The 23,874-nt window shown below is 51.3% G+C and overlaps 9 protein-coding genes across 9 annotated transcripts; 4 read left to right on the plus strand and 5 right to left on the minus strand.

Annotated features, from left to right (window-relative positions):
* Positions 1 to 124: 124 nt before the first annotated feature.
* On the minus strand, positions 125 to 2,510 carry N7496_002313 (kinesin family protein; the record flags this gene model as incomplete). Its single annotated transcript, XM_056695244.1, has 3 exons — positions 125 to 1,687; positions 1,744 to 2,153; positions 2,243 to 2,510. 3 exons carry the CDS (start codon positions 2,508 to 2,510, stop codon positions 125 to 127), a joined length of 2,241 nt encoding a protein of 746 aa, XP_056557456.1.
* Positions 2,511 to 3,520: 1,010 nt separating this feature from the next.
* N7496_002314 (COPII subunit SEC24) lies at positions 3,521 to 6,509 on the plus strand (the record flags this gene model as incomplete). The annotated part of the gene is made up of 4 exons (XM_056695245.1): positions 3,521 to 4,053; positions 4,136 to 5,777; positions 5,844 to 6,413; positions 6,498 to 6,509. The coding sequence occupies 4 exons, from the start codon at positions 3,521 to 3,523 to the stop codon at positions 6,507 to 6,509; spliced, it is 2,757 nt and encodes a 918-aa protein (XP_056557457.1).
* A 2,329-nt stretch (positions 6,510 to 8,838) lies between these two features.
* On the plus strand, positions 8,839 to 10,194 carry N7496_002315 (mitogen-activated protein kinase; the record flags this gene model as incomplete). The annotated part of the gene is made up of 5 exons (XM_056695246.1): positions 8,839 to 8,948; positions 9,015 to 9,210; positions 9,266 to 9,647; positions 9,726 to 10,073; positions 10,166 to 10,194. The coding sequence occupies 5 exons, from the start codon at positions 8,839 to 8,841 to the stop codon at positions 10,192 to 10,194; spliced, it is 1,065 nt and encodes a 354-aa protein (XP_056557458.1).
* Positions 10,195 to 10,482: 288 nt separating this feature from the next.
* On the minus strand, positions 10,483 to 11,557 carry N7496_002316 (uroporphyrinogen-III synthase HEM4; the record flags this gene model as incomplete). Its single annotated transcript, XM_056695247.1, has 2 exons — positions 10,483 to 11,155; positions 11,241 to 11,557. The coding sequence occupies 2 exons, from the start codon at positions 11,555 to 11,557 to the stop codon at positions 10,483 to 10,485; spliced, it is 990 nt and encodes a 329-aa protein (XP_056557459.1).
* A 301-nt stretch (positions 11,558 to 11,858) lies between these two features.
* On the minus strand, positions 11,859 to 13,432 carry N7496_002317 (complex I NDUFA9 subunit family protein; the record flags this gene model as incomplete). Its single annotated transcript, XM_056695248.1, has 8 exons — positions 11,859 to 12,296; positions 12,353 to 12,511; positions 12,568 to 12,709; positions 12,765 to 12,856; positions 12,919 to 13,013; positions 13,077 to 13,139; positions 13,208 to 13,221; positions 13,284 to 13,432. The coding sequence occupies 8 exons, from the start codon at positions 13,430 to 13,432 to the stop codon at positions 11,859 to 11,861; spliced, it is 1,152 nt and encodes a 383-aa protein (XP_056557460.1).
* Positions 13,433 to 14,267: 835 nt separating this feature from the next.
* N7496_002318 (Monooxygenase) lies at positions 14,268 to 16,254 on the plus strand (the record flags this gene model as incomplete). The annotated part of the gene is made up of 4 exons (XM_056695249.1): positions 14,268 to 14,299; positions 14,350 to 14,430; positions 14,490 to 15,596; positions 15,654 to 16,254. 4 exons carry the CDS (start codon positions 14,268 to 14,270, stop codon positions 16,252 to 16,254), a joined length of 1,821 nt encoding a protein of 606 aa, XP_056557461.1.
* A 640-nt stretch (positions 16,255 to 16,894) lies between these two features.
* N7496_002319 (HIT family protein) lies at positions 16,895 to 18,364 on the plus strand (the record flags this gene model as incomplete). The annotated part of the gene is made up of 7 exons (XM_056695250.1): positions 16,895 to 16,934; positions 17,032 to 17,114; positions 17,280 to 17,348; positions 17,576 to 17,668; positions 17,734 to 17,748; positions 17,834 to 17,928; positions 18,340 to 18,364. The coding sequence occupies 7 exons, from the start codon at positions 16,895 to 16,897 to the stop codon at positions 18,362 to 18,364; spliced, it is 420 nt and encodes a 139-aa protein (XP_056557462.1).
* Positions 18,365 to 18,590: 226 nt separating this feature from the next.
* N7496_002320 (Tetratricopeptide-like helical) lies at positions 18,591 to 20,896 on the minus strand (the record flags this gene model as incomplete). The annotated part of the gene is made up of 3 exons (XM_056695251.1): positions 18,591 to 20,213; positions 20,287 to 20,502; positions 20,558 to 20,896. The coding sequence occupies 3 exons, from the start codon at positions 20,894 to 20,896 to the stop codon at positions 18,591 to 18,593; spliced, it is 2,178 nt and encodes a 725-aa protein (XP_056557463.1).
* Positions 20,897 to 21,676: 780 nt separating this feature from the next.
* On the minus strand, positions 21,677 to 23,651 carry N7496_002321 (CRAL-TRIO domain-containing protein; the record flags this gene model as incomplete). Its single annotated transcript, XM_056695252.1, has 4 exons — positions 21,677 to 22,203; positions 22,254 to 22,353; positions 22,408 to 22,449; positions 22,503 to 23,651. The coding sequence occupies 4 exons, from the start codon at positions 23,649 to 23,651 to the stop codon at positions 21,677 to 21,679; spliced, it is 1,818 nt and encodes a 605-aa protein (XP_056557464.1).
* Positions 23,652 to 23,874: the final 223 nt, after the last annotated feature.

Raw genomic sequence — 23,874 nt, forward strand, 5'->3', positions numbered from 1 at the left:
TCCCCGGATCTGCAAAAGCTAAACCAAAAACGCCCCAGCACCGTCGCTGAAGGAAGATGCATGAAAACCATCCAACAAAATGCCCAAATCAATGCCCATGACATGAAAAAGGGGAAATGCAAAATCAAACCAAAACTCCGTTCCGCATGTTCTCAACGGTGCGAACGCCCACTCCCTTCAACGTACTTAGCTCGGCCAAACTGCTCACTTGGAACTGTGGTTGGTCGGAGACAATTTCGTCAGTGGTGCCCGCCGCTTGGTCCATCTCACAGAGACAGTCGACGATAGCTTCGGCCTTCTTGGCACCAACACCCTTGAGCAACTTGATTTGGCTCACATCACGCGAGTTGATGATGGAGAGGAGGTGGATGGTCCGTGGGGAGACGGCAGGATCATCATATTCATCCAGTGCACTCAGATCACGATGGAGAGCCTTGGATGTGGCGCGCTTCTTTGACTTTGGGAGAATACTGTCCTCGTCGCTGGAGAATCCATCACCACCAGCTTCACCCATATAGTCCCTATCAAGATCATCCACCTGACGCTTGCCTAGTGTAAGAGTCGGCTCCTTCTTGAGAGACAGCATGCTTCCGAATCTGCCCTTGGGAGGCGATACATGGGCAACAGACTGGCGGGCCTGGGACTTGCCATGGAGGCGCTCCTTCAGAGCGGCAATCTTAGATGCGAGCTTCTGATTGTGCGGAAAATGCGGAAGAGCCAACTGGTACATCCTCAATGCGGAGCTGTTCTCGCCACGCGCCTGGTGCTGTTTGGCCATGAGCAGATAGGAGAGACCCTCGGCACGAGCATCCTCCGTGCCTTCAATTCGCTGTTCGAGCTGTTCCAACCGACGCTGAAGCTGCTCGTTCAGCTCACGAACCTGAGTTTGCCTTGACTGTTCGCTCACGGCCCGCACAGCCAAAATCTCCTCAACCTTTTTCTCGACCATTTCTTCGATCTTGGCCGCACAGATATCACCATAGTTCATCTGTGGTGGGGCGATGCTCGGACGGGGTGGTTTCAACGTTCGAATGGGATGCGCCTCTGAGAGAGACATCTTCTTTGGAACCTCGGCCTTTCGGATCTGAGTCACAGCCTTGGGCTGGGTTCGATCGGAGTAGACACTGAAAGCCTTGAGGGGCTTCTCTTCATCCTTCTTGGCCGGGTCTTTGACGACAGAAGCAGGCATGTTGACATGCACTGAAGCTGTGAGGGGCTGCAGCGGCCTCCGAGTTGCAGCCAAGGACGGCCGAACGGCGGGTCTGGCTGGGCCTTTGAAGATCGGGTCGTTCTCAACTTCTCGTACCTCAATTTTCCTGGTACGGTTGGCAACATTCAGGGAGCTGATCGTGTCTAGGTGGTATGATCGGACGGGGGCAAGGTTGAGAATCATGACAGTGAGGCCGTTGTTTTGTCCCAATGACAAAATCCGTGTCATCTTGGACTCGCGATAAGGGATACGGTGTTGCTTCTTGGTGATGGCCTCGACACATTGCGCCAGCACAAACAGACTCTTGTTGATGCTCGCCGATTCCACCATCCGCTCCTTGTCATTCTCCGTTCGTCGGTTATCTTCCGAACCTGCTAGATCAATTGCAGAAGCAGTGCTGACTCGAGTCTTCTCCGGGGTTGTGACGGTAACCTTTACTCCTAGGATTGCGTGAGAGCGAGATGAATGGGCATTCAACTAGCGACAGGATGGTCAGCGGCGGGAGCGCATGAAACTGGGGTTCTTTGACTAACCTTTGTCGCCGATGTTGAGCGATTGGTGTTTGCCTGGTCATAAAGACCCTCAAACTCCTTCAAACTCGTACAAGGCTTCTCAGTCAGCCCACAGACCACCGTCTTGCCCCCATTGTCCCGAAGAGGAAGCCCTGCCAACGTGCGCTTCTCGGGAGGCTCAAACAAATCATACACCTTGTCATTGTAGATCTCGTAGTAGCTAAGAGATACCTGCACGGTGGTCTCTCCGTTACTGTCCTTTTCCATCTTTCGACTCCGCCTGTAGATGCCGCTCAGGAGTCGGGGAATCACACCTCGGTCCGCGAGACTTTTACCGCCACGCATCGTGTGTGTTTTGCCGGTTCCAGTAACACCGTAGGCGAAGAGAGTGATATCGAATCCATTGAACAGGTGCTTGATTGTGGGCGCGACTATTTAAATGACGGCGGGTGAGCGTTGATCATTGACATGCCACACGAAGCCCTTCACTAAGCACCCCGAACACGACAAGGTCACTTACCCTCTGCGTCAAACAGCTCTTGCTGCGCCACATCCGCGTCGTAGACCGCATTGAATTGAAAGGTGTACTCCTCGCCTTCATTCTTAGGGTTGGGGATGCGAACGACATTATCCCGATCCCTCAATGCCGCCAACTTTCGATCGTCATTCAGGGACTCGCGCGGCTTGGACTCGGCAGCGCCAGCGGAGGCGCCCGTGCGAAGAATGACATCGAGATCTCGTTCAGACTTGAGAAGTGGTCGTACCCGTGCGACGACCCGAACACTCATTGTGACAATACCCACATTCAACGCTGTTGACCGATTGTGCTGTTGTTTTTGAGATTTCCGTTTTTGAGTCGGCGTTCCAATTCCCTCGCTAAATGAATCGCAGGAATGCAAGTAAAAAGAAGAAGAAAAAGTATCGATAAAATCCTCCAAAAAGAAAGAAGAGAAAAACTACCTACTGTGGCGGGCGGCGATGCAAGATTGGAGATTGAAGATGTGGAGGTGTTCGTGTGCAGTGGAAGAACACTTGTGGTGGGTTGTGTTGACCGGGCAACCACGCTTGCCTTACCCGGCCACATTCTTTCTGATTGCCATGAGTGCTAGTACTAGAATACAAAGACGACTATGAGAATAGTAGGATATTTACAATAGGGGAGAAGATCAAACAGCTTCAATTTGAGGTATATCCTATTGAAATTGAGCAAGATCGACTAGTCTGTGCCGAGATGCATGGACTAATGCTAGTTAGATCGAGTATCCAAACCAGCTACCAGGGGGTTACAATGGCGGATATATAAGCAATAGCAATTAATGATAACAACATATGATACCTATACCTGGTGTAGTATTTGATAAGTTGTTAAACAGTAATATGTCCTCTTTGTTACCCCTTGAATATCACTTCCTTGTACGCCGTATACTTCAAGTCCTTGGCCGAGCTCTCATGTGCCTGCGACCCCGTGATTGGCTGGCCCGCCACAACCTAAAGGCCACCTTCGCCATCACCGCCTCCTTTGCTTCCCTCTTCCCCTCCGTCCCTGTGTCTCTGGTATGATCTAACCCCCTCTCTGTGCTTGTCTGCTGTTCTTCGGACGATTTATCTGTCTTCGCCGGTCCTATATTGACCCTAATCTGGTCGACGGTAAAGCTGATTGTGGGGTTCTAGCGAAAGCTGTCACCCGCGACCCCATATCAACCACAACCACCCTCCCTCCGAAATTCGTCGCTCATCCCGACTCCCCAATCCCGTAAAGGACCTCACTTTCGCACATTTCGACCGCTAGCACATCTTAATGGCAGCTCCACAAGGGGGTTACCCTCCCCAGGAAGGGTACGCTCAGCCCGGATATGGCTCCACGGATCCCACACAACAGCAACAGTCCGCCGTCCCCCCGCAGGGAGCGCCGCCCACTGGCGCCGCAGCCAAGAAGAAGAGAGCATACGCTGGCGAAGCCTTTGAGTTTGGTTCGGGTGCCAATGCCGCGCTGGGAGGTCAACCCACCGCTGGGGGCGCCTTCGGTGCCTATCCCCAGCAGGCGCAAGCTGCGGGATATCAACAGCCGACCTACGGCGCCGACCCGGCTCAGATGCAGCCCGCCGCCGCAGGCTACGCTGCTCCCTCGGACGGTGTTACGCAAATGACCCAGCAATTCGGTGGAATGGGTATGAGCGAACCACACCACATGCCCCCGCCGCAGCCACAGGCCGCGGTGCAGCCCCAACGCAATGTCCAACTCAACCAGCTCTACCCGACGGACCTCATCTCCCAACCCTTTAATGTCGCAGAGTTGGACTACCCCCTCCTCCCATCATTCTGCCTCCCCAGGTACGTTCAGAAGCTCCCTTGCTCTATGCAATCTTTCGCCGTGCGAGGGTCGCCCAAGATGACTGACTGCCCTGCAGACCAGCGTTTTCGAGTCTGCCACCGCCAATTGCCCTCCCAAATATATGCGGTCCACCTTGAACGCAGTCCCTACGAATAATTCACTCCTCAAGAAGTCCAAGTTGCCATTTGCTCTCATCATTCAGCCTTATGCCGCCCTCCACGACGCCGAGGACCCCATTCCTGTCATTCCGGACCAGGTCATTTCACGATGCAGACGCTGCCGTTCCTATATCAATCCCTTCGTTACCTTCCTCGATCATGGCCACCGCTGGCGTTGCAACATGTGTAACCTCACCAACGATGTTCCTCAGGCTTTCGATTGGGATTCCACACACCAGAGGCCTGCTGACCGCGCGCTCCGTGCTGATCTGAACCACAGTATGGTCGAGTTCATTGCTCCTCAAGAATACATGGTCCGACCTCCGCAACCGCTGGTTTACCTCTTCTTGATCGATGTCAGCTATGCTTCGGTTACTAGCGGTCTTTTGGCTGTTATCGCTCGCTGCATTAAGGAGAGCCTCGACCGGATTCCCAACGCGGACCGACGGACCCGTCTTGGCTTCGTCGCCGTGGACTCTAGCCTGCACTACTTCAGCATTCCCCGCGATGGCTCAGCCAGCTCGGACCCTCGCATGTTGGTCATTAGCGACCTCGATGAGCCCTTCCTTCCAATTCCCGGCGACCTTCTGGTGACTCTGAGCGAATGCCGGGAGAACATCGAAACCTTCCTGGATAAGCTGCAGACGATGTTCCAGGACACCCAGAACAACAGCTGCGCCATGGGTTCTGCTCTGCGTGCTGGTTATAAGCTTATCTCGCCCGTTGGAGGTAAGATGACTGTGCTAAGCGCATCCTTGCCCAACATCGGTCACGGTGCTCTCACGATGCGTGAAGATAAGAAGGTGCTGGGTACGAGCAAGGAGTCTGCGCTTTTGCAGACCGCCAACTCCTTCTATAAGAGCTTTGCGGTGGAATGCTCCAAGGCTCAGGTGTCCGTCGATATGTTCCTCTTCTCGTCCCAATACCAGGATGTTGCCTCTCTTAGCTGCTTGCCCCGGTACACAGGTGGTCAGACCTACTTCTACCCTGGCTGGAACGCCGCTCGGTCTGAGGATGCCATGAAGTTTGCCCGTGAGTTCTCCGAGTATCTCTCCTCCGAGATCGGTCTGGAGGCTGTGCTCCGAGTGCGTGCCACCACTGGCCTGCGCATGAGCACCTTCTACGGTAACTTCTTCAACCGCAGCTCCGATCTCTGCGCGTTCCCCGCCTTCCCCCGTGACCAGGCCTACGTTGTCGAGGTTGCTATCGACGAGACCGTGGCCAAGCCGGTCGTTTGCTTGCAGGCCGCCGTTCTTCACACCACCTGCAACGGTGAGCGCCGTATCCGGGTCATCACCGTTGCTCTGCCTACTACCACGAACCTGGCCGACGTCTATGCTTCGGCTGACCAACAGGCTGTGGCCACCTTCTTCAGCCACAAGGCCGTTGAGCGTGCCCTGAGCAGCGGTCTAGAGCCCGCTCGTGAGGCTCTCCAGACGAAGATCATTGAGTTGCTGTCGACTTACCGCAAGGAGCTTGCCGGTGGCAGCGTCAGCGGCAGTGGCCTCCAGTTCCCGGCCAACCTGCGCGGTCTGCCCGTCCTCTTCCTTGCTTTGATCAAGAACGTAAGTCATGCAATCCCATATGTCCTAGTCATATGTTTTCTAGGTTACTAATTTGATTCTATATAGCTTGGTCTTCGCAAGTCCGCTCAGATCCCGACTGATATGCGATCTGCTGCCCTTTGCCTTCTGTCGACTCTGCCTCTACCTCTCCTTATTCAATACATCTACCCTAAGATGTACTCTCTCCACGACATGCCCGACAATGCAGGTGTGCCTGACGAGCAGACGGGAGAGATTCTTCTCCCACCCACCGTCAATCTGTCTTCAGGCCGTATTGCCTCATACGGTCTATACCTGATCGACGATGGCCAGACGCAGTTCCTGTGGGTCGGTCGCGACGCCGTTCCCCAGTTGATTGAGGATGTGTTCGGTGTGGCAGACCGGAACCAATTGCGGGTGGGCAAGACGACTTTGCCCGAGGTGGATAACGAGTTCAACCAGCGAGTGCGGGCGGTGATTGAGAAGAGTCGGGACCACCACTCGAAGGGTGTGGGCAGTATGATCGTGCCTCACCTGTATGTGGTGCGCGAGGATGGCGAGCCCGGTCTCCGTCTTTGGGCCCAGACGATGTTGGTGGAGGACCGCGCGGACCAGAGCGTCAGCCTGGATCAATGGATGACGACGCTGCGGGAGAAGGTATGCTGATGACCTTTTGACAGTTTCCTCTTCCGATCCTCTCAAAAAGTCATTTCTCACCGACTGACTGCTTTGCTCTACCAGGTTGTGCAGTAACATGCTCTTCCTTTTTTGTTGTATCTGCTCGTCTCTCTCCCCCCTTGTCCTTAACTCCTCCTTTACCCCCATCATCTCCTCAAATACTCAAATTTTCATGAAATTCCCCCACGTTTTCTCTCTCGTCCTCTTGCTCGATCTCCCGCCTGTACCATTACGGATGAAGGGCTCGGATTTCTCTCTGCGGGCATCCTCTCCCTATTTTGGAAAGTAGACCAGGTTGTGTTTTCTTTTTCTTTTCTGTTGTATTTTCTCTTTTCCAAGTGTTCTCCTTATAGGGCGCCTAGAAGCCCGCAAGACCATCTACGGCCACGAAGTAGTTCTCCGAAAATCGATGTGGTTATGTTATTTTTGTCTCCCACGTTGCGCCTCAGCCTCAATAGTTTCATTAGTGGCATTAGCGGCAATTTTGTCGCAGCTCGTTAGTTTCACTAGTCCCGGGGGGTTGTACCAGTTGAGTCTACTATGAAGTAATACATACCGGAGGTACTACTAGTACTGTGTCCATACTCCGTAATCACACTCTTCTACCCGTGTTTCTACTCGTATCTCTCTCTTCCACTAAGCAACTGTAATTCTGTTATTTTAAACTCCCTCCTCCTCTCCGGTTTGATCATCACTCCAATCAAAAAGCATCAGACACCGGCTTGGTGGTGGTGAAACCCGTAGGAGGAGTCGTACTCCAATCACGAGGCCAGTTGAGCGGTAGGTGGAGACGGCGAGTCACTGTGATTGTGACCAGCTCCGACAGTAGCGCGGGTGCAGTCTGGCTCGAGAGAGGAGGGTGAGTCCATTTGGCGCTGGTGGCGGGAACTCTGTTTTGGAATGAGTTGCTAGGACGAGTTGAAAAGGTTCTGTGACTATAGTTGACCATAGTTAACTATAGTTGTTTAACTATGGTACTTGGTGGTGTTCTCCGTATGGCGATAGTTTCTGGAGTGGAGAAATGGCCCCGGTCAGAGCCAAGGTTCAGTTACCAGATAAACGTGAAATGGAGGATTTTCTCAGGGGATCAGATTCTTTAAAATGAGGTATAAACCAAGGGTATCGTTATTCAAAAGGATTCTAGGATAAGATGTCCAGGCCTAGAAGCCTCGGACTGGATAGATCCAAGACGATCATCCTCGTACATCATACTCCATAGACCATAGGACCGTCAAGATTCCTATAGAATTATCACAGTCACATAAGATCATTGGCCTATATACCAATCGCAATCGTAGTAAGAATAGTTACCCAGCCTTTTCTTAATCATAAAGGAACCAGTCGTCCCCGAATAGACTCGTCTCTATATCCTCTTCGTATCCTCCTATTCCGGATTCTATAACTAAAACCAGAACTCCCAGTTTTCTCCTCTGATTTCCAGTCCAGCTATTCATTTCAAATTCATTTCATATAGTTTCTTCCCCTTCATTATTCCCAATTAATTCCCCCCTGCTCTCGTCTTCTGCCCCACCACGCCCGACACGGCGGCCCGTGGCTGAGTCCCGCTGATTCCTCTCCTCTCCCCACCTAACACCTTCCATCTTCCAAACTTGCAGACTGAAAGCCTGAGACCGAGAAAACAGAGAAAGCGAGAATCAAACAACTCAGGTATGCTATTATAATCCTCATCCATGCTTCTACAGTCCTGGCCGACACCCATTCCTATTTACTGCTATTGTTTGCTGGCGATCGCCAAACTCAAACCCCGCCTCGGCACGGCTTCATCTTCCCTCCTTCACCTTTACCATCAACAGCTCACTAACCAAGACACCACTCCCTCTCAGCTTCCCGAGACCTGCTCACCCCCCTGACGGTGTTCTTCTCTCCCGATACACCCCCTCAGAGCGCGGTCGCTCGTTCTACTCGCCGCAGATTTCCTCCCTCCTCCTCTTCCTCCCCCTGATCGCACCGTCGAGCTCGTCAACCTCCCTCTTCCTCTCATACTCGCGACACACCCCGATTGTTGCAAACGGTCATAGACGACTAGGACAGAGATCAATACTGAAAAGGACTCGCATTCATACCCAGCGCGCAAACGAATGTAAGCTCGTCTTTACCTTAGTCTTGCGTTTTCCCCGTGGATGCGCCGTTTGTCCTCCCAAAACTTGGATACTCGTGGTCATTTTTACTTGTGAATCGTGGATTCCCAATTTCATCGCAGCTCCCTGCGATCGAGGTGCATGGATCTGTCCCCAGTTGAGCTTGACAAGGCTTTCTGGGATTCACCTTTGTTATCCTCCTCCCCCGCATCATGGAATGCTTCCCGTTCTCTCGTGCCCTATCCTGGGCTTTTGGCCCGACCACCGGAGCTGACCATAGACCTCAGTCCCACAGAACCGACAGCATGGTTCAACAAAACCCCGCACAGGGAGGATCCCGCAAGATCTCCTTCAACGTGTCCGATCAATATGAGATTCAGGATGTAATCGGCGAGGGCGCATACGGTGTCGTCTGGTAAGCACTTTTCTTACCAGAAACTTGGCATCATGTACAGTGACAGCGAGGCTTATGATAATGCAGCTCCGCCATTCACAAGCCTTCCGGCCAGAAGGTTGCCATCAAAAAGATTACCCCCTTCGACCACTCCATGTTCTGCCTTCGGACACTGCGCGAGATGAAGCTGCTGCGCTACTTTAACCATGAGAACATCATCTCCATTTTGGATATCCAACGGCCCCGTAACTACGAGGGCTTCAACGAGGTGTACTTGATTCAGGTATGAAGAGAAATTGGAATATATCACTTCGAACATACTGACTCTTTACCTGCAGGAGCTGATGGAAACCGACATGCACCGTGTCATCCGTACGCAAGATCTGTCAGACGATCACTGTCAATACTTTATCTACCAGACGCTGCGCGCGCTGAAGGCTATGCATTCCGCTAACGTGCTGCACCGTGATCTGAAGCCCTCCAATCTCCTGCTCAACGCCAACTGCGATCTGAAAGTTTGTGATTTCGGTCTGGCCCGCTCCGCCGCCTCTACCGACGACAACTCCGGCTTCATGACGGAATATGTGGCTACTCGCTGGTACCGTGCTCCGGAGATTATGTTGACATTCAAGGAATACACCAAGGCCATTGATGTGTGGAGTGTGGGCTGCATATTGGCCGAGATGCTGAGCGGCAAGCCGCTCTTCCCTGGAAAGGATTGTATGTGACGGATTCAAATGGCTGTTCTAAGCCTTTCGTTCTATATGCCTTGCCAATCCACTAAAACTTCATATCTAGACCACCACCAGCTCACCCTCATCCTGGACGTCCTCGGCACGCCGACAATGGAAGACTACTACGGTATCAAGTCCCGACGAGCACGCGAGTACATCCGCTCCCTCCCCTTTAAGAAGAAGATTCCCTTCCGCGCCCTCTTCCCCAAGAGCAACGATCAGGCCTTGGACCTGCTCGAGAAGCTGCTGGCTTTCAACCCCGCCAAGCGCATCTCCGTCGAGGACGCCCTGCGCCACCCGTACCTCGAACCATACCACGACCCGGAAGATGAGCCCACGGCGCCGCCAATTCCGGAGGGCTTCTTTGATTTCGACAAGAACAAGGATACGCTGAGCAAGGAGCAATTGAAGTGTGAGTTGAACTTTGGTCCGGTGGCAGGCTCTCTCTGCCTTTGAGATGTGGCTAGATGGATGTAATGTACTAACTGAGACGTCTTCATCTAGTGTTGATCTACGAGGAGATCATGCGGTAAGAGCCACTGCGCGAGGGATCATAGCAATGTTTTTATTTTTCTCTTTCTTTCTGGAGCATGCAATCATTCGATCAACTGTCAGCCTGGACGCGACTTTGCCGTGGTTAGATAACAACAAATTCTGGAAATAGCCATCTACGAGGTGATCTGTCAATGTTAAAAATCCAATCAACGTTGAAACGACGAGACATTGTAGTATGTAGAAATACACTGAACCCGTATCCTCCGGTATATACAATTCTAGTAATATATGTACAAAAGCAGACATCTCTATGCTATAAATATCATTCACCTCCGCGCATCCATAAACCTCCGAATCCCCTCCTCAATCCCCTCCGCACTCGGCCTCTCCGCACAAACATCCGCCTCAAACCCAAACTTCTCTCTCAAAAAGTCCCTTGTCGTAGGTCCAATAGTCGTGATAAAAACATCCGCTCGCCTCCCCTCCAGACCCTCCCCACCCTTCCCAGCAAACGGTCCCATCCCAAGAACCCTAAGCATCCCCTCACACCCCGTCGGCGAGAAAACAACCACCCAAATCGGGCCCTTCCCCTCCGTCTCCTTATTGCTGTTTATCTCCCTGCTAACCGCATCCCGGAAATCAACCTCAAACGAATCCATTTCCCCCGTTTCATAAACGACAATCTCATCAACTGTGATCCGTTCGGTCTCCGGTTTAGACGGATCCATGAGTGTTTTCGGGATGATATCTCGGCGCTGTTCGCCGACGAGGAAGAGGAGGGATGGTTTTATACCAGTGCTGCTGGGAGATGATAGCTCGGGGAAGAGCCCATTGTAATGCTCCAGTATCAAGTAAGCCAGATTCTGTCCATTACCGGTATCTGCGCCGTGGATGGTAGCTGTGGGGAGGTATTTGTCGCGGAGGGTTGTCAGGGCGCGGGCTGTGGCTGGGCCGACGGTGTAGAGGGGGGGGGATGATTTGGTGAGGGTGTGAATGGGACTGGATATTTATTAGCTGTGTCTCAAATCCCAATTGGGAATAGCTATAGCTATAACATTAGAGCTGGGGTACGCTGGAGGGTGACCACATACGACCATTCTTTTCAATCATCTCCGCAAAAGCCTCCACCGCGCGTTGACTGGTAAATATCATACCGCCATACTTCTTGTCACTCCCATTGGGCTGCTTAGCTGTATGGATAGCTGTAGGGGTGGCAGGGTCTGTGTTGAAAGCGCCGGATGCGAAGAGTTCGCGCACGGAAGCTAGGTTCTCGGTGTGGAAGCGGTGTTCGAGGACGGGGATGAAGGATGGTGTGTAACCGTTTGTGGAGAAGAAATCGTCGTAGCCATCGTGGGGAGTGGATTTTGTTTTGAGGAGGAGGATTGGTGTGTGTGAGGGCATTTTGGGTGTGGATGTTGGTGGTGGTATGTAGTTGAGATGGAGGAGGGGAGGTTTGAGATAATGTTATCCGATTGCGGGGCGGAGCTTGCATCCACTTGGAGCTTATGCAGGGATATTAGTACATACTCTATGTACTCATTATATGTTAACAATTACTCTATCTGACCGTGGATAATTGTACCGAATTCGATTGATAAGAAATAAAATTGACAAACGAGATTGATTTTGATCGAATCCAGACAACACAAGGAAATAAGATTCGCGTCTAGGAAGCAGCTTTATGTACACATTAAAAACACAACTACTGGTCGTCCAGCACATGCAGGTACTTCTTCTCCTCACGGCGCTCACGCTCCGTCGCCGGGGGAAGATCGTAGTACGAGGCACTACGGTATCCCTGCAAGTAGTGGAAGGTCAGGTCCGCCAGGTCGGTAACCTCGTTCATGCCCAGATCCTTGAAGGTCTTGGCCTCGGGGTCGATCACTTGATCGATGAACTCGCGCTCGACCTCGTCGGCGGACATGGTGTGCCACCACAGGTACTTGTTGAGATAGTAGGCGAAGGGCTTGAGGAGAGCCTTGGGCACGTTGATGTGGCTACGCTTCTTGATGATTTCACGGTCCACGAGCTCGGCAATCTCGGCGGTGGAGTAGTTCTTGGGACCGTAGAGCTCGAAGGTCTGACCAACGGTGCTGTCGTCGTGCAGCATCTTCTCGAGGGCGGCACCGACGTCAATGGCCTTGAAAGAGTGGATTAGTCAATGCTTGTCGACACAAGTTGAGTCACGCGACTTACGTGGACTGGCCAGTAGCGCTCCTGCATGTGGTTGGCAGTGAACAGGTTGGACACGCCAGCGAGCTTGTGAAGGAGGTTGTCCTCGAAACCGAACATCGGGGCAGGGCGGACGATGGTGGTCTCGGGGTAGATGGAGCGAACGACCTCCTCACCCCAGGCCTATAGCTGTGTTAGTATCTTCATATATATGAAGCAAATACCCGCAATCAACCAACCTTGGTGGCAAAGAACTCAGAGGGAGAGTCCCGGCTGGCATTGTAGGAGGAAACGTGGATGAAGCGGTCCACGTCGTACTTGGCAACAGCCTCGGCGATGCGCTCAGCACCGTCAACGTGCACGTCGGCGTAGGAGAAGTTCCTGAATTACCGTCAATTGACTATTCCAGATTCCCAAATATTGACAGGGCACTCACTTGGTGGGGTATTGGCGACCAGTGAGGTTGTAAACGACATCGGAGTGACGGACGCTCTCCTCGATGGACTGGGTGTTGCGGAGGTCGTATTCCTATGGGCGAGTCAGACAATCTGCGTCTTCAGCTCAATTTCTCGCTCCAGTGGATTCCATACAATGAAAGTAACACGGCCGAGATCACCAGTGACCTTCAAGTGACGCTTGGTCATTTCCTCGCGGTAGGGGATCACGACATTGCATCCCTGGGTAGCTGCGGGATGTCAGTCTCCAATTCCTCTCAGCCCATATCCTCAGGCGAAACCCCTCGACCTACCGAGCTTGTTGACAATGTAACGACCCAGGAAACCGGTGGCACCGAAGACGGTTGCAGTGTGTCCTAGACATGAATGGTGAGCATATATCGCAGGGTGGGATCGGATCGAGTTGTCAAGGGCTGAGCGGTACCTCCGAGGGAAGAGCTATAAGGCGCAAAGACGTTAGCAGCTAGAAAGACCCAGAATCAGCGCAATTGAATGCTTACCGGCCACCCTGGACCTTCAGAACGGGCCTGCCGGTGCGAGTAATGGCGACATCCTGGAGGTTGCGGCGCTGGGACTGGACCTGGACCCGTGGGGCAGGGGCAAAGGCCCGCGACCCCAGGGCAGGGTTGATAGACCGGCACTTCTGCATGGCCTCTGTGAATCGCGAGACCGGTTGGAGGGGAGTGGTTGCCGATTGGCGTTGTGAGGAGCAGTTGGATGGTCTTTCGCAGTGTCCTGCAATTCGGGAACACGGGACTCTGGCGCTAATCCCGTTTCGGATGCCAGTGATAGTTCTCGTCTGCGCTGGTGATGACGGCCTCTTTTCTTTGTATTTCTGGTCGGAATGAGAAATTAGAGGCCTAGCTATTTGTTTGCATTATTTTGATTAAGCTGCAATCCCAATGATGTGGCTGCAACAGCAACTCATCTTCAATCACCTACAAAAGGTCTGACAATATAGCGAATGTGATTGGACAGATACTTGCCCCATCTTCAAGAACGTCTGGATCTATGTCTTGACGGCTTGAGTGGTAGCAATCTATAAGGCTCAATCTTATCAAATCAGTGCCTATCTATATACTTTGTACTTAGTAACTGTTCTGGCTAAGGTTGTCATGTTTCTAAGTAGGTGGTTTCAATGCTGGTTGTATATAGTAGAGTGCCCCTACGGGCGGGGTGGATATATAACGAGCACCAAAGCACTTCCTACTTTCTTGGCAATATCAGATCAAAGAATACTGCCCAATAAAAGGTAAACAGGCGTCAAGAGATAAGTAGAAACTTCCTCCAATTTTGTCTTCTCTATCCAGTCGATCAGAATAAGCATAACTACCATGTGATCGATCGTTCTTCCCGATACGTCATGGCGCTCATGCGGGAAAACCGGCCAGTGCCTGAGCACTTCACCTTCCAGATTGCAGTCGGCTTTACACCACGACTTCTTATCTGTCACGATCGCAAGCTTCACAGGAAAACAGCATCAAATGTCAATTAAAGTGGCAATCATTGGCGCAGGGTAAGCTGCTCCTCTTTCACTTTCCAGTGTCGACTCTAACGTTCCTACAGCCCCGGTGGCCTAGTCGCTCTCAAGACTTTGCTCGAGTCCTCGACACCAGAACAGCGGATCGAAGCTTGCCTATTTGAAGCGTATGTATCCATCCATCTACCCAGAATATAAGCCACCTAGTATTAATGAATGGTTCCAGCGAGGCGGATATTGGTGGCACGTTCAATTATCGGTCTTATCAGAATGCAGAACTGGTCAGCAGTAAGCAGTTGACCACCTTCTCGGACCACCGCTTGCCGCTGGATAGTCCAGACCATATTTCGCTTCCAGAATATGTGGATTATCTCCGGTCTTATGTTGCCAAGTTCAATCTGGACGCCCATATTAAGCTTAACAGCCCCGTCATCCAGGTGGAGCGTCTACCAGATGGCTCAGAGTGGAAACATCGAGTCAGATATTTGAATGGGACAGATGCAGAGGAGAAGAAGGAAAGATTTTACGACTGTTCTCACATTGCAGTTTGCACAGGGCTACATGTCGAGCCTAATGTCCCGACTATCCCGGGGATTGAACACATCAAGGGGGATGTTTTCCATTCATCGCTTTACAAGGATCGCTCCCAGGTGGCAGGCCGTAACGTCCTAATCTTGGGATGTGGTGAAACAGCTATGGGTAAGTTGTTCCAAACTACTGAGACACCCTCAATACTGATACTCGAACCTGAAGACATTGCCTATGAATCTATCAAGGCCGACGCTAAAGCAGTCACAATGTGTTTCCGAACTGGATTCCTATCCTTCCCCAAGTCACTCAGTCGCTTCCAGGTCTTTGGCAAGACCTTCAGTGGAGGTCTTCCCATCGACGGTCTCATCACCAATCTATTCGAGACCGCATACGTACATCGCGCAATCGCCCACAGCAGACTACGCTGGTTCGTTTCCGACTTTGTCATCAAGCGAGTACTGTGGTTCCTGACGGGGACACAGGCTGGCATGAACCAGCATGTCGGTGGTCTTCCGCAGGAGCGACTGGGTCGAGCGTTCGTGTTCCTCAACAAGAGTAACAAGGCGATGCCGTACCTCAACCGGCCATATCAAACACACAACCCTATTTTGGCTTGTATTGGGAATCGGTACATTGATCCACCAGAAGATGCAAACTCCGAACGAGTCGTCGATACTTGTACATGGCCCGAGTATATCGATGAATCGGGCCAAGTCCATTTCCAGGCTAATCCCAAACGGAAGGACTGGCAGCGCTTGAAGAATAGGGTCATCAAGCCTGACTGTGTGGTATACTGTAGTGGGTCAGTCTTTCCACCGTGTTTATCAACTTTTTGTTGCTGGAACTAATATGGTAATAGGTACAAGCAAACCTTCCCATACCTTGACAGTACATACCCCACGGCATCCGACGCCCAAATTCGAAACATCATCCATCCCTCCCACCAGGATATCGCCTTCATCGGTTTCGTCCGTCCAGGCGTCGGGGCTATTCCCCCAATCGCCGAACAACAAGCCATGTGGTGGACAGCCCTTATTACCGGGAAAATGGCAATGCCAACAGACCCTCCACACTACCACCTCCTAGCCGCCAAGACCTCACGCATTCAATACGGTGTCGACCACAGCGCATACATGAGCACTCTAGCTCGCGACTTTGGCGGTGCACCAGGACTGATGGAGCTGTATCGCGAGCATGGGCTGCGTATTTTGCTGATCTATTGCTTCGGTGCTTCGTTTGTCACTTTTTATCGGTTACTTGGTCCCTTCAAGTCACCCGTTGCACCGGAGATTGCACGAACGGAGTTGGCGGAGACGATTCTTCGACGAGGTATCATTGGGAATATCTTTTTTGGAGTAATTCCCATGCTGTTTTATGGAGTCGTTAATGCGGTGGCCTTGGTACTGGATAGAATTGGGTTGATTCCCTCCGAGGGGAAGGTGGTGGATAGCTCAGCATAGATACAGAAGTGACCTAGGATACAGGTACTTAGATATTGATTATGCTATTCATATTGGTGGAAACATCTCTCCCTAAAGGGTTTGGTGGATTTTGGTCGTTCCCAGGGGCAAAATGGCAGCGCTTCTGCACACCGCAGCTGGGCATGCTACGCACACGCACCGAAAACCACCAAGCAGCCCAAAACACGACCAAAACGAGATGGAAAGCCTTTAAAAAATGGTAGATAATCAATTTGAATTTATTAATCATACCCAAGAAAAAAAAAACCAAAAAAGATACGACGGCTTTGTCGTAGCAGGTTGTTCCAAAGATTGAGTAGAGGAGTATTGTGGGCAAACCACGGCCATCTCTGGTAAAAGGCAAGAAATGGGTTCTGTACTAGCCTGTCCCACTCCTCGGGGGATAAACCATTATCTCAATTATGGCTTCTCTCCATAATCCAGATAACCCGAGTTCGAAACCCGCCACCCGCAGTATTATTCTTTTTCTTTTCCCTTCCCCGCCGGCTCGACGGAGCTGACCCCGCATATCGATGACTTCGAATTAATACGTTCGACCTTGTCTTTCCTACGTCTACAATCTACACTGTTTCAATCACACCGAATTCTTGTTCACCGGACAAAATACTTGATTGAAAAAATGTCTTCTGCCGCGTGTCTTTTCTGCAAGATTATCAAGGGTGGGTAGCTTGCTCGACGCGTAATGACTTCACGAAGCTCTGACCCCCCGGTTGGACGAGTGTGCAATGTTGGCTAACAACTTCCCCCGTGGTCTAGGTGATATCCCTTCCTTCAAGCTCTTCGAGAGCGACAAGGTCTTTGCCTTCCTTGATATCCAGCCTCTCAGCCGTGGCCATGCGGTATGCTGTTCCTCGCCCTTGTTTTGTCCTTCCCCGCACCGATCGCAGGGCGTCGATTGGGACGCCCTGGAGCTGTAACTGCTGGCAGATATACTATGAACTAGTTTCTGCTTCAAATTGATTCTGTCTTATCAAAGAGGACAATGCTGACTGGCTGTTGAATAGCTCGTCATCCCCAAGTTCCACGGCGAGAAGCTGACCGACATTCCCGACGAGGACCTCCTGGAGATTCTGGTAAGTGGCTAGCACCAGGAGTGTGATGGTCGATAAACACGGAGGGGATATGAGAGTGTGAGAAGGAGAGTCAATCGTGCGGACTGGATGTTGGCTAGGAGCTAGGGCCTACCTGCCCGCAAGGTCCTTGGCCAAACGCACGAATCAACGGAGAGCCAGCATCAACGGGGTGATAGCGATGAGGATAACTCACAGGTCTTTTGACTAACAATATTCGTCTCGTATAGCCCGTCGCCAAGAAGATCGCTCTTGCCAGCGGCGCCACCGATTTCAATATCCTCCAGAACAACGGTCGCATTGCGCACCAGGTCGTTGACCACGTAAGTATACCCATATCAAACTCACTTTGAAGCGTTATAGCAGTATGCTAAACATTGTATTATAGGTTCACTTCCACATGGTAAGTTCTCATCAACCTCTTTTGCAACTATCTCTCGATAGTCACTTTTCTCACCTACAAGAACTACATACTCACTGTTCTATAGATTCCCAAGCCTAACGAGCAGGAGGGTCTGGGCATTAGCTGGCCCGCCAAGGAGTCGGACATGGACAAGCTGAAGGCTCTTTACGAGGATATCAAGTCTAAGATGTAAATGGTGGGGGATAGTGGTCTTGTCACGGATAGAAAAGTTCTATAGCAACCTAGGCTACCAATGGCCAAGCTGTCAACTTTTATCCTTTATCTCCTAGTTGCTTTACTACAGAGGGTTTGCCGCTGCACTAGGTGTCTGTCTCTAACTAGACTTTATAGATAAGGCTACCTAGGTAGACAGTAAAGTTTTTTTCGTGATCTCTACTATCGCTTATTACTGTAGGGGCTTCGGGTCATGTTACTAAGTATTCCTTGGCTAATTCATTGTAGCTGTAGGCTCTCCTAAAGAGGTTCATGACAACTATAACTCTCTCTGTGTCCCTCTTATGATGATGATGCCCGTTAACCCCGAATTTTTTACTTATGGGAAGAAAATTAGTAACATTCTCCTACTCCCAGTAGCTCCGGTAGTATACCTGTATGAATGAATTGATGACTTCCTTCAACTTGAGCCCCCCCCCGCGTTGACTATAAACCACCACATATTCAAGACTGTCTGCGGATTCGTATCTTGGTCTAGCAGCAAACTCATTGGTTAGTAACTCGAATGACATGGCCGTTGAGCCCACAGGTCCGATTCTCACAATTTGCGTCCTTCAACATCCAACGCCGGCTTATGATTTGCATCTAGCCAGGTGTTTTGTGATTTACTAGGAGCGCCTGCGGGCGAGGGCCAGGTCCAGGTATTCTCTGGTGGAGCGTGTATCTCTATGATCATGGCCTAGCACCTTCTCTTGCCCTTCAAGAGCTCGCTGGAGGATAGCCTCGGCCTCTTCATACCGACCTAACTCCAAGAGGGAGGCACCAAGCCAGTGTGTAAAACCGACTGTATCTCTATGATCATGGCCTAGCACCTTCTCTTGCCCTTCAAGAGCTCGCTGGAGGATAGCCTCGGCCTCTTCATACCGACCTAACTTCAAGAGGGAGGCACCAAGCCAGTGTGTAGAACCGACTGTATCTCTATGATCATGGCCTAGTACCTTCTTTTGCCCCTCAAGAGCTTGTCGAAACATAGCCTCGGCCTCTTCATACCGACCTACTTGGAAGAGGTAGGCACCAAGAGAGTGTGTAGAACCGAGTGTATCTGGATGATCATTGCCTAGCACCTTCTCTCGCCCCTCAAGAGCTTGTCGAAACACAGCCTCGGCCTCTTCATACCGACCTAGTTTGAAGAGGGAGGCACCAAGCCATTGTATAGACACGAGTCTGTCCCTATGATCACTGCCTAGCACCTTCTCTTGCCCTTGTAGAGCCTTTCGGAACATAGCCTCGGCCTCTTCATACCGACCTACTTGGAAGAGGGAGGCACCAAGAGAGTGTGTAGAAACGAGTGTATCTGGATGATCATTGCCTAGCACCTTCTCTCGCCCCTCAAGAGCTTGTCGAAACATAGCCTCAGCCTCTTCATACCGACCTAATTTGAAGAGGGAGGTACCAAGCCATTGTATAGACAAGAGTGTGTCCCTATGATCGTTGCCTAGCACCTTCGCTCGCCATTGGAGAGCTTTTCGGAACATAATCTCGGCCTCTGGTATTTGATTTTGATTGTAGAGTGAGACGCCTTCTTTATGCCAGGTTGCAAACTCGGTGGGACTGGGATCAAAGGCCTCGACTTGTTCGTGTATAGATTGTGGCCTTGAGATCCCCGAGGGAAAGAGTGTCTCCTTTCTCTGTGCTTCACTGGCCTTTCCTTGGGTACCGTTTTCCGGTTGTGGTGTGGTAGTTGAACTAGGCAAGTCATGAACGACAGTCTTCGGTACTTCCACAGAAAGTTCCGTATCCCATGACGCAAATTCTTCAGTTACTGTTGTAATTTGATAAGGAATTTCCGGTTTGCCTTGAATAACCGTTATGGAGTTTTGGGGTATCAGTGGTTGTATCCACACGTTTGACAGAGCCGATGAAGCCGTGATTCGATCATTAGGGTGAAGACACATGAGTGAAAGAAGGAAGTCAATGCCTTGTTGACTGACACCAGCGTCCCTGAGCTTGGCGACTGGGAACTGCTCCTGGGTTTGATAGCGTGCAAGCAATCCGGTATTCGCAAATGCAGGTTTTTTGGTGAGCATCTCAAACAGAATTTCTCCAAGAGCCCAAATATCAATGGCATAGGCACTGCCTGGCTCAATGAAACCCCACATCTCTGGGGCGAAATATCTTGGGGTACCCTTTGTCGTTGATGGCCCATGGCCCTCTTCTATGCGTTTGGTGATACCAAAGTCTGCGAGCTTAACCCACCACTTAGCTGGAGGGCTTGATTTGATGAGTATATTCTATAGAAATTTCACTGTTAGCAAAACCAGCTATAGAGTTATCTCTATATACCATAGGTATAAGTGAGCTTACACCTGGCTTCAAGTCTCGGTGAGCAAACCCATTTTCATGCATCATATCCAGACCATCGAGAATCTGATATGTAATATCTTTGGCTTCGGTCTCTGGTAGCGCTGGTTTTTGATATGAGTACGTGAAAAGGTCGCCAATTTCGAGGTATTCCATAGCTATAAAGAGCTGACCAGGCCCTTCATACCAGCCGAACGACTTGACAAAGCAATGTTCATACTACTTCAATTAGTATACCTTACACTTCTTAGGCAGCCACCTTGTAGAGACTAACGCGAGAATGTGAGAACTTAGCTATTGCCTCCAACTCACGGTTATAGTCAATTGACCCAAGTCGCGTATCCATATCAATCTGCTTAACAGCTCGGACGGCGCCATCTTGCGCTGCGGTGGCTGCTGACCGTCCACCTTTAACACGTCTCTCTAGCCAAACGCTTCCAAATCCACCACCTCCAATCCTTCTTTGTCGCTGCCAATGCTCTGATCTGATCACCAGGCGCTGTCCAGAAGCTGGGTCTGACTCCCGGAATGTGTGAACCGTTTCCACTCCGCAGTGCGGAAGAAACCGTGTCTCTAGTTTAGAGTCTCGAATGAGGTCTGAGATTTGCTCCATTGAGACGTTCCTGTGAGCAGTTTACGCCTTTGTAATGGTGTTGTTGCTTCTCCTTCGTTGCGGCTGAAAGCCTCCCTAAATAGCAACCCCGCATATCACCTGATATAGTATAGTAGGCTAAGGTTGTTGCAACCACTTAGATTTCTCGCTTGCACCACTTGGGGCCTTACGATTCCTGCCTGGCACCTTGTTCTATCTGGTAGTCTTCTATATCGTGGAGGTTTCGTGGCAAGTTCAGAATCTTGACCAAACATCAAAATCATCTCATTACAGATGCTTTGAAAGATAGTCACCTCCACTACCTAGATCGAGAGACATTATGTGTGCTATCCGGAAAAATATATCAAAAGACTTTCCGAAAAGATAATTTACACATCTTGCTAGGCCTGTCAGGCAGAGATCCACGGCCCAAGGGGGTGCGCGCGGGAAATCTAAGGGATGGCAGCGGTCTCGCCCATAGTATTTCCGTAGTGAAATGGAGTTTCACACTAGAGTCTTATCGTAGATCATCCATACCTATAAATATGACAATTCAATTGGTAAAGACGGATACTACAGCCATTCGGCACATTCCCTCCAAGCCGCAATTCCTTTCAAGATTATCTCGAACATATAGACCCTCTCTATATTGTCTAACCGGCTATGTAGGACAGACGCCAATGCCGTCGGTATATAACATACTATACAACCATGTAGCACACAAGATTCTAGCCTCCAGTATCCAAACACAAAATCCAACATCACAATGAAAACCAGAACCGGTACCACATTACCCCAAACTTAGGCAGACTGAACAGCCTCCGTTGTCTCCACGGCTGCATCGCCGCTAGCCTTCTTTTCGTCCTGTGCATCCTTCTTCTCGGCTTCAGGATAAAATTCAATCTTACCATCGCCCTTGATAATGTCCAGTCTGTCGTACAGCGAGCGGGCACGGATGTACGGATCCAGGATCCAGTACTGCTCACGCAGCTTCTCAATCAGGCCGTTACGCTTATCCTTGGCAGTCTTCACAGCATCGGTATCCTTCTTGTAGCTCGCGCAAAGCCACTCAATAGTGACGTCTTGGATCTCCTTCGCCAGAGTCTGGCGCTCGGCAATCAGCTTGTCGCGGGTCTCGGTATCCTCCATCTTGGCATTCTCGCCCTCCTTCACCTCGGTGTATGCGTATTCCCAGTTCTCGTCACCCTCGAGCTCCTTCATGATTTGGCCCGGGGCAATGAAGGCTTCGAGGTCCTCGCGGTTCTTAGTGAAGTGGATCTTGGCCGCGACGACAGGGTCGAGCCAGCCCTTGATGACGCTCCAGATACCTGTACAAGTTAGATTAGTGTTGACTACTATTGTGAATGGAGAGACAAACTCGAGAAGATCCAGGGTGCCTTGTGAATGAGGACGGATCCGAGAGATTCGGGGTAGTTGGCTTCGAAGCACTTGATCATGAATTTGACAGGTGTGTAGTCCTGGGGATAATGTTAGAGGTGGTGAGGTGAGGATAGCGACTGGATATAACCTACCATGTTCGACAATGTAAAGTTGGTCATATCGAAAATGATAGTCTAATACTGTCAGTAATATGCCTCAAATCATGGTTGCAATGGTGGTGCCTTACAGCAGTCTCAACCGGGGGCGCTAAGAGTAGCCGGGCAGTCTCAATAGTATAGACTGTGAATCGCTCCAACGTATCCGCCTCCTGGTCGGCTGCCCGGTGCAGCCGCACTCGAACAACGCAGATAGGTCGGCCGAACTTGTCAACACCGTGCAAGAAACTCTTGCCCAGGCGCATCTGTTTCAAAAACTCCTCACCCTTCTGCTTCTTAGCGGGATCGGTACTCGATGCGTATTTAATGGCTTGGGCCTCGCCGTTGGTCATGATATCGTCGTCAACGTGCACATCCCGCAGACGCCAGCGCATCGTCGAAATCAACATGATGAGCGCCTTCTTGACGTCCCACTTGCGTGCGCGCAGGAAACGCAGCAATAGCGCATCCGGGTTATCCTGCTTCACCATGTTCCAAAACGCGGTGCGGATCTCCTCCGGCTGCAGCTCGACGAGTGCCTGCTGGAACTCCTTGGACTGGCCGTGCTTATCGTCGCCATCGGTGATGTTGATCGAGGCCAGGCTCGAAGTGATGTCGGTCGCGGAAGAAACACTCTTGTTGTCGTCCTCCTCCTCACTTTTACCCCAGAGTCCCCATCCCCGGCGCTTGCCGGGAGACTTCTTCTTATCCTGAGCGGGGCTGGCATCGGCGTTGGCCTTGCCATTGGCATGTTCTGCCTCGAGGACATCGAGGGGGACACCGAAGACCTTGAGGGTGAGGACCCAAAACTCCTGCAATTTGACTTCTTGTTCCGGGGTCAGGGTCCCGACGGTACCCGGGGCGGGTTCGATAGGCATTGTGGTGAGGGTATCGATGACTTGGAGGAAGGAGTGTGATTGCGGCGGAGTGGTCGGGGAAGGATGCGACGGCGGCGGGTTATTCGTCGAGGTGAAGTACTTATCGTGGAGCCAGGCGCCTCCGCCAACGGCCAGAAGGGTGAATGTGATAGTCCAAAGAGAGGATGCCTCCCTCGGTTGATGCTGAGACTGCGGCCGTGTGGAGTAAGGTCGCACGAGTGGAAATGGTCGGGGCTGACGACCGTATTGGGAGGCGATCTGAGCGCCTCTTTCCGGGGAAACAGCAGCGGACTGGATGCGACAAGGAAGAGGAAGGGAATTGGCCGAGGGAGAGATGCGGCGCAGAATTGAGCAGGCCCGCATGTGGCGGGGGGAAATAAAAGGAACCAGTGGGTCTGGATTTAGTCAGAGCGCGAGAGATGGCGCCTATATAGATACAGTCGGGCAAAGGACTGGGATGAGGAGGAGAGAATTCCAGGGACTCGAGGCCAGAAGTTGAGACGAGATCACGAGTGGATTCGCCCAAAATCAAGGCCGATGACGATCGGCCAATGCGGGGAAATAGTTCAATTATCGTGGATTTGAT

This window comes from Penicillium cataractarum, assembly GCF_028827025.1.
Source record: "Penicillium cataractarum strain IBT 29864 chromosome Unknown utg000002l, whole genome shotgun sequence".
In the NCBI taxonomy this organism is placed as follows: Eukaryota; Fungi; Ascomycota; class Eurotiomycetes; order Eurotiales; family Aspergillaceae; genus Penicillium; species Penicillium cataractarum.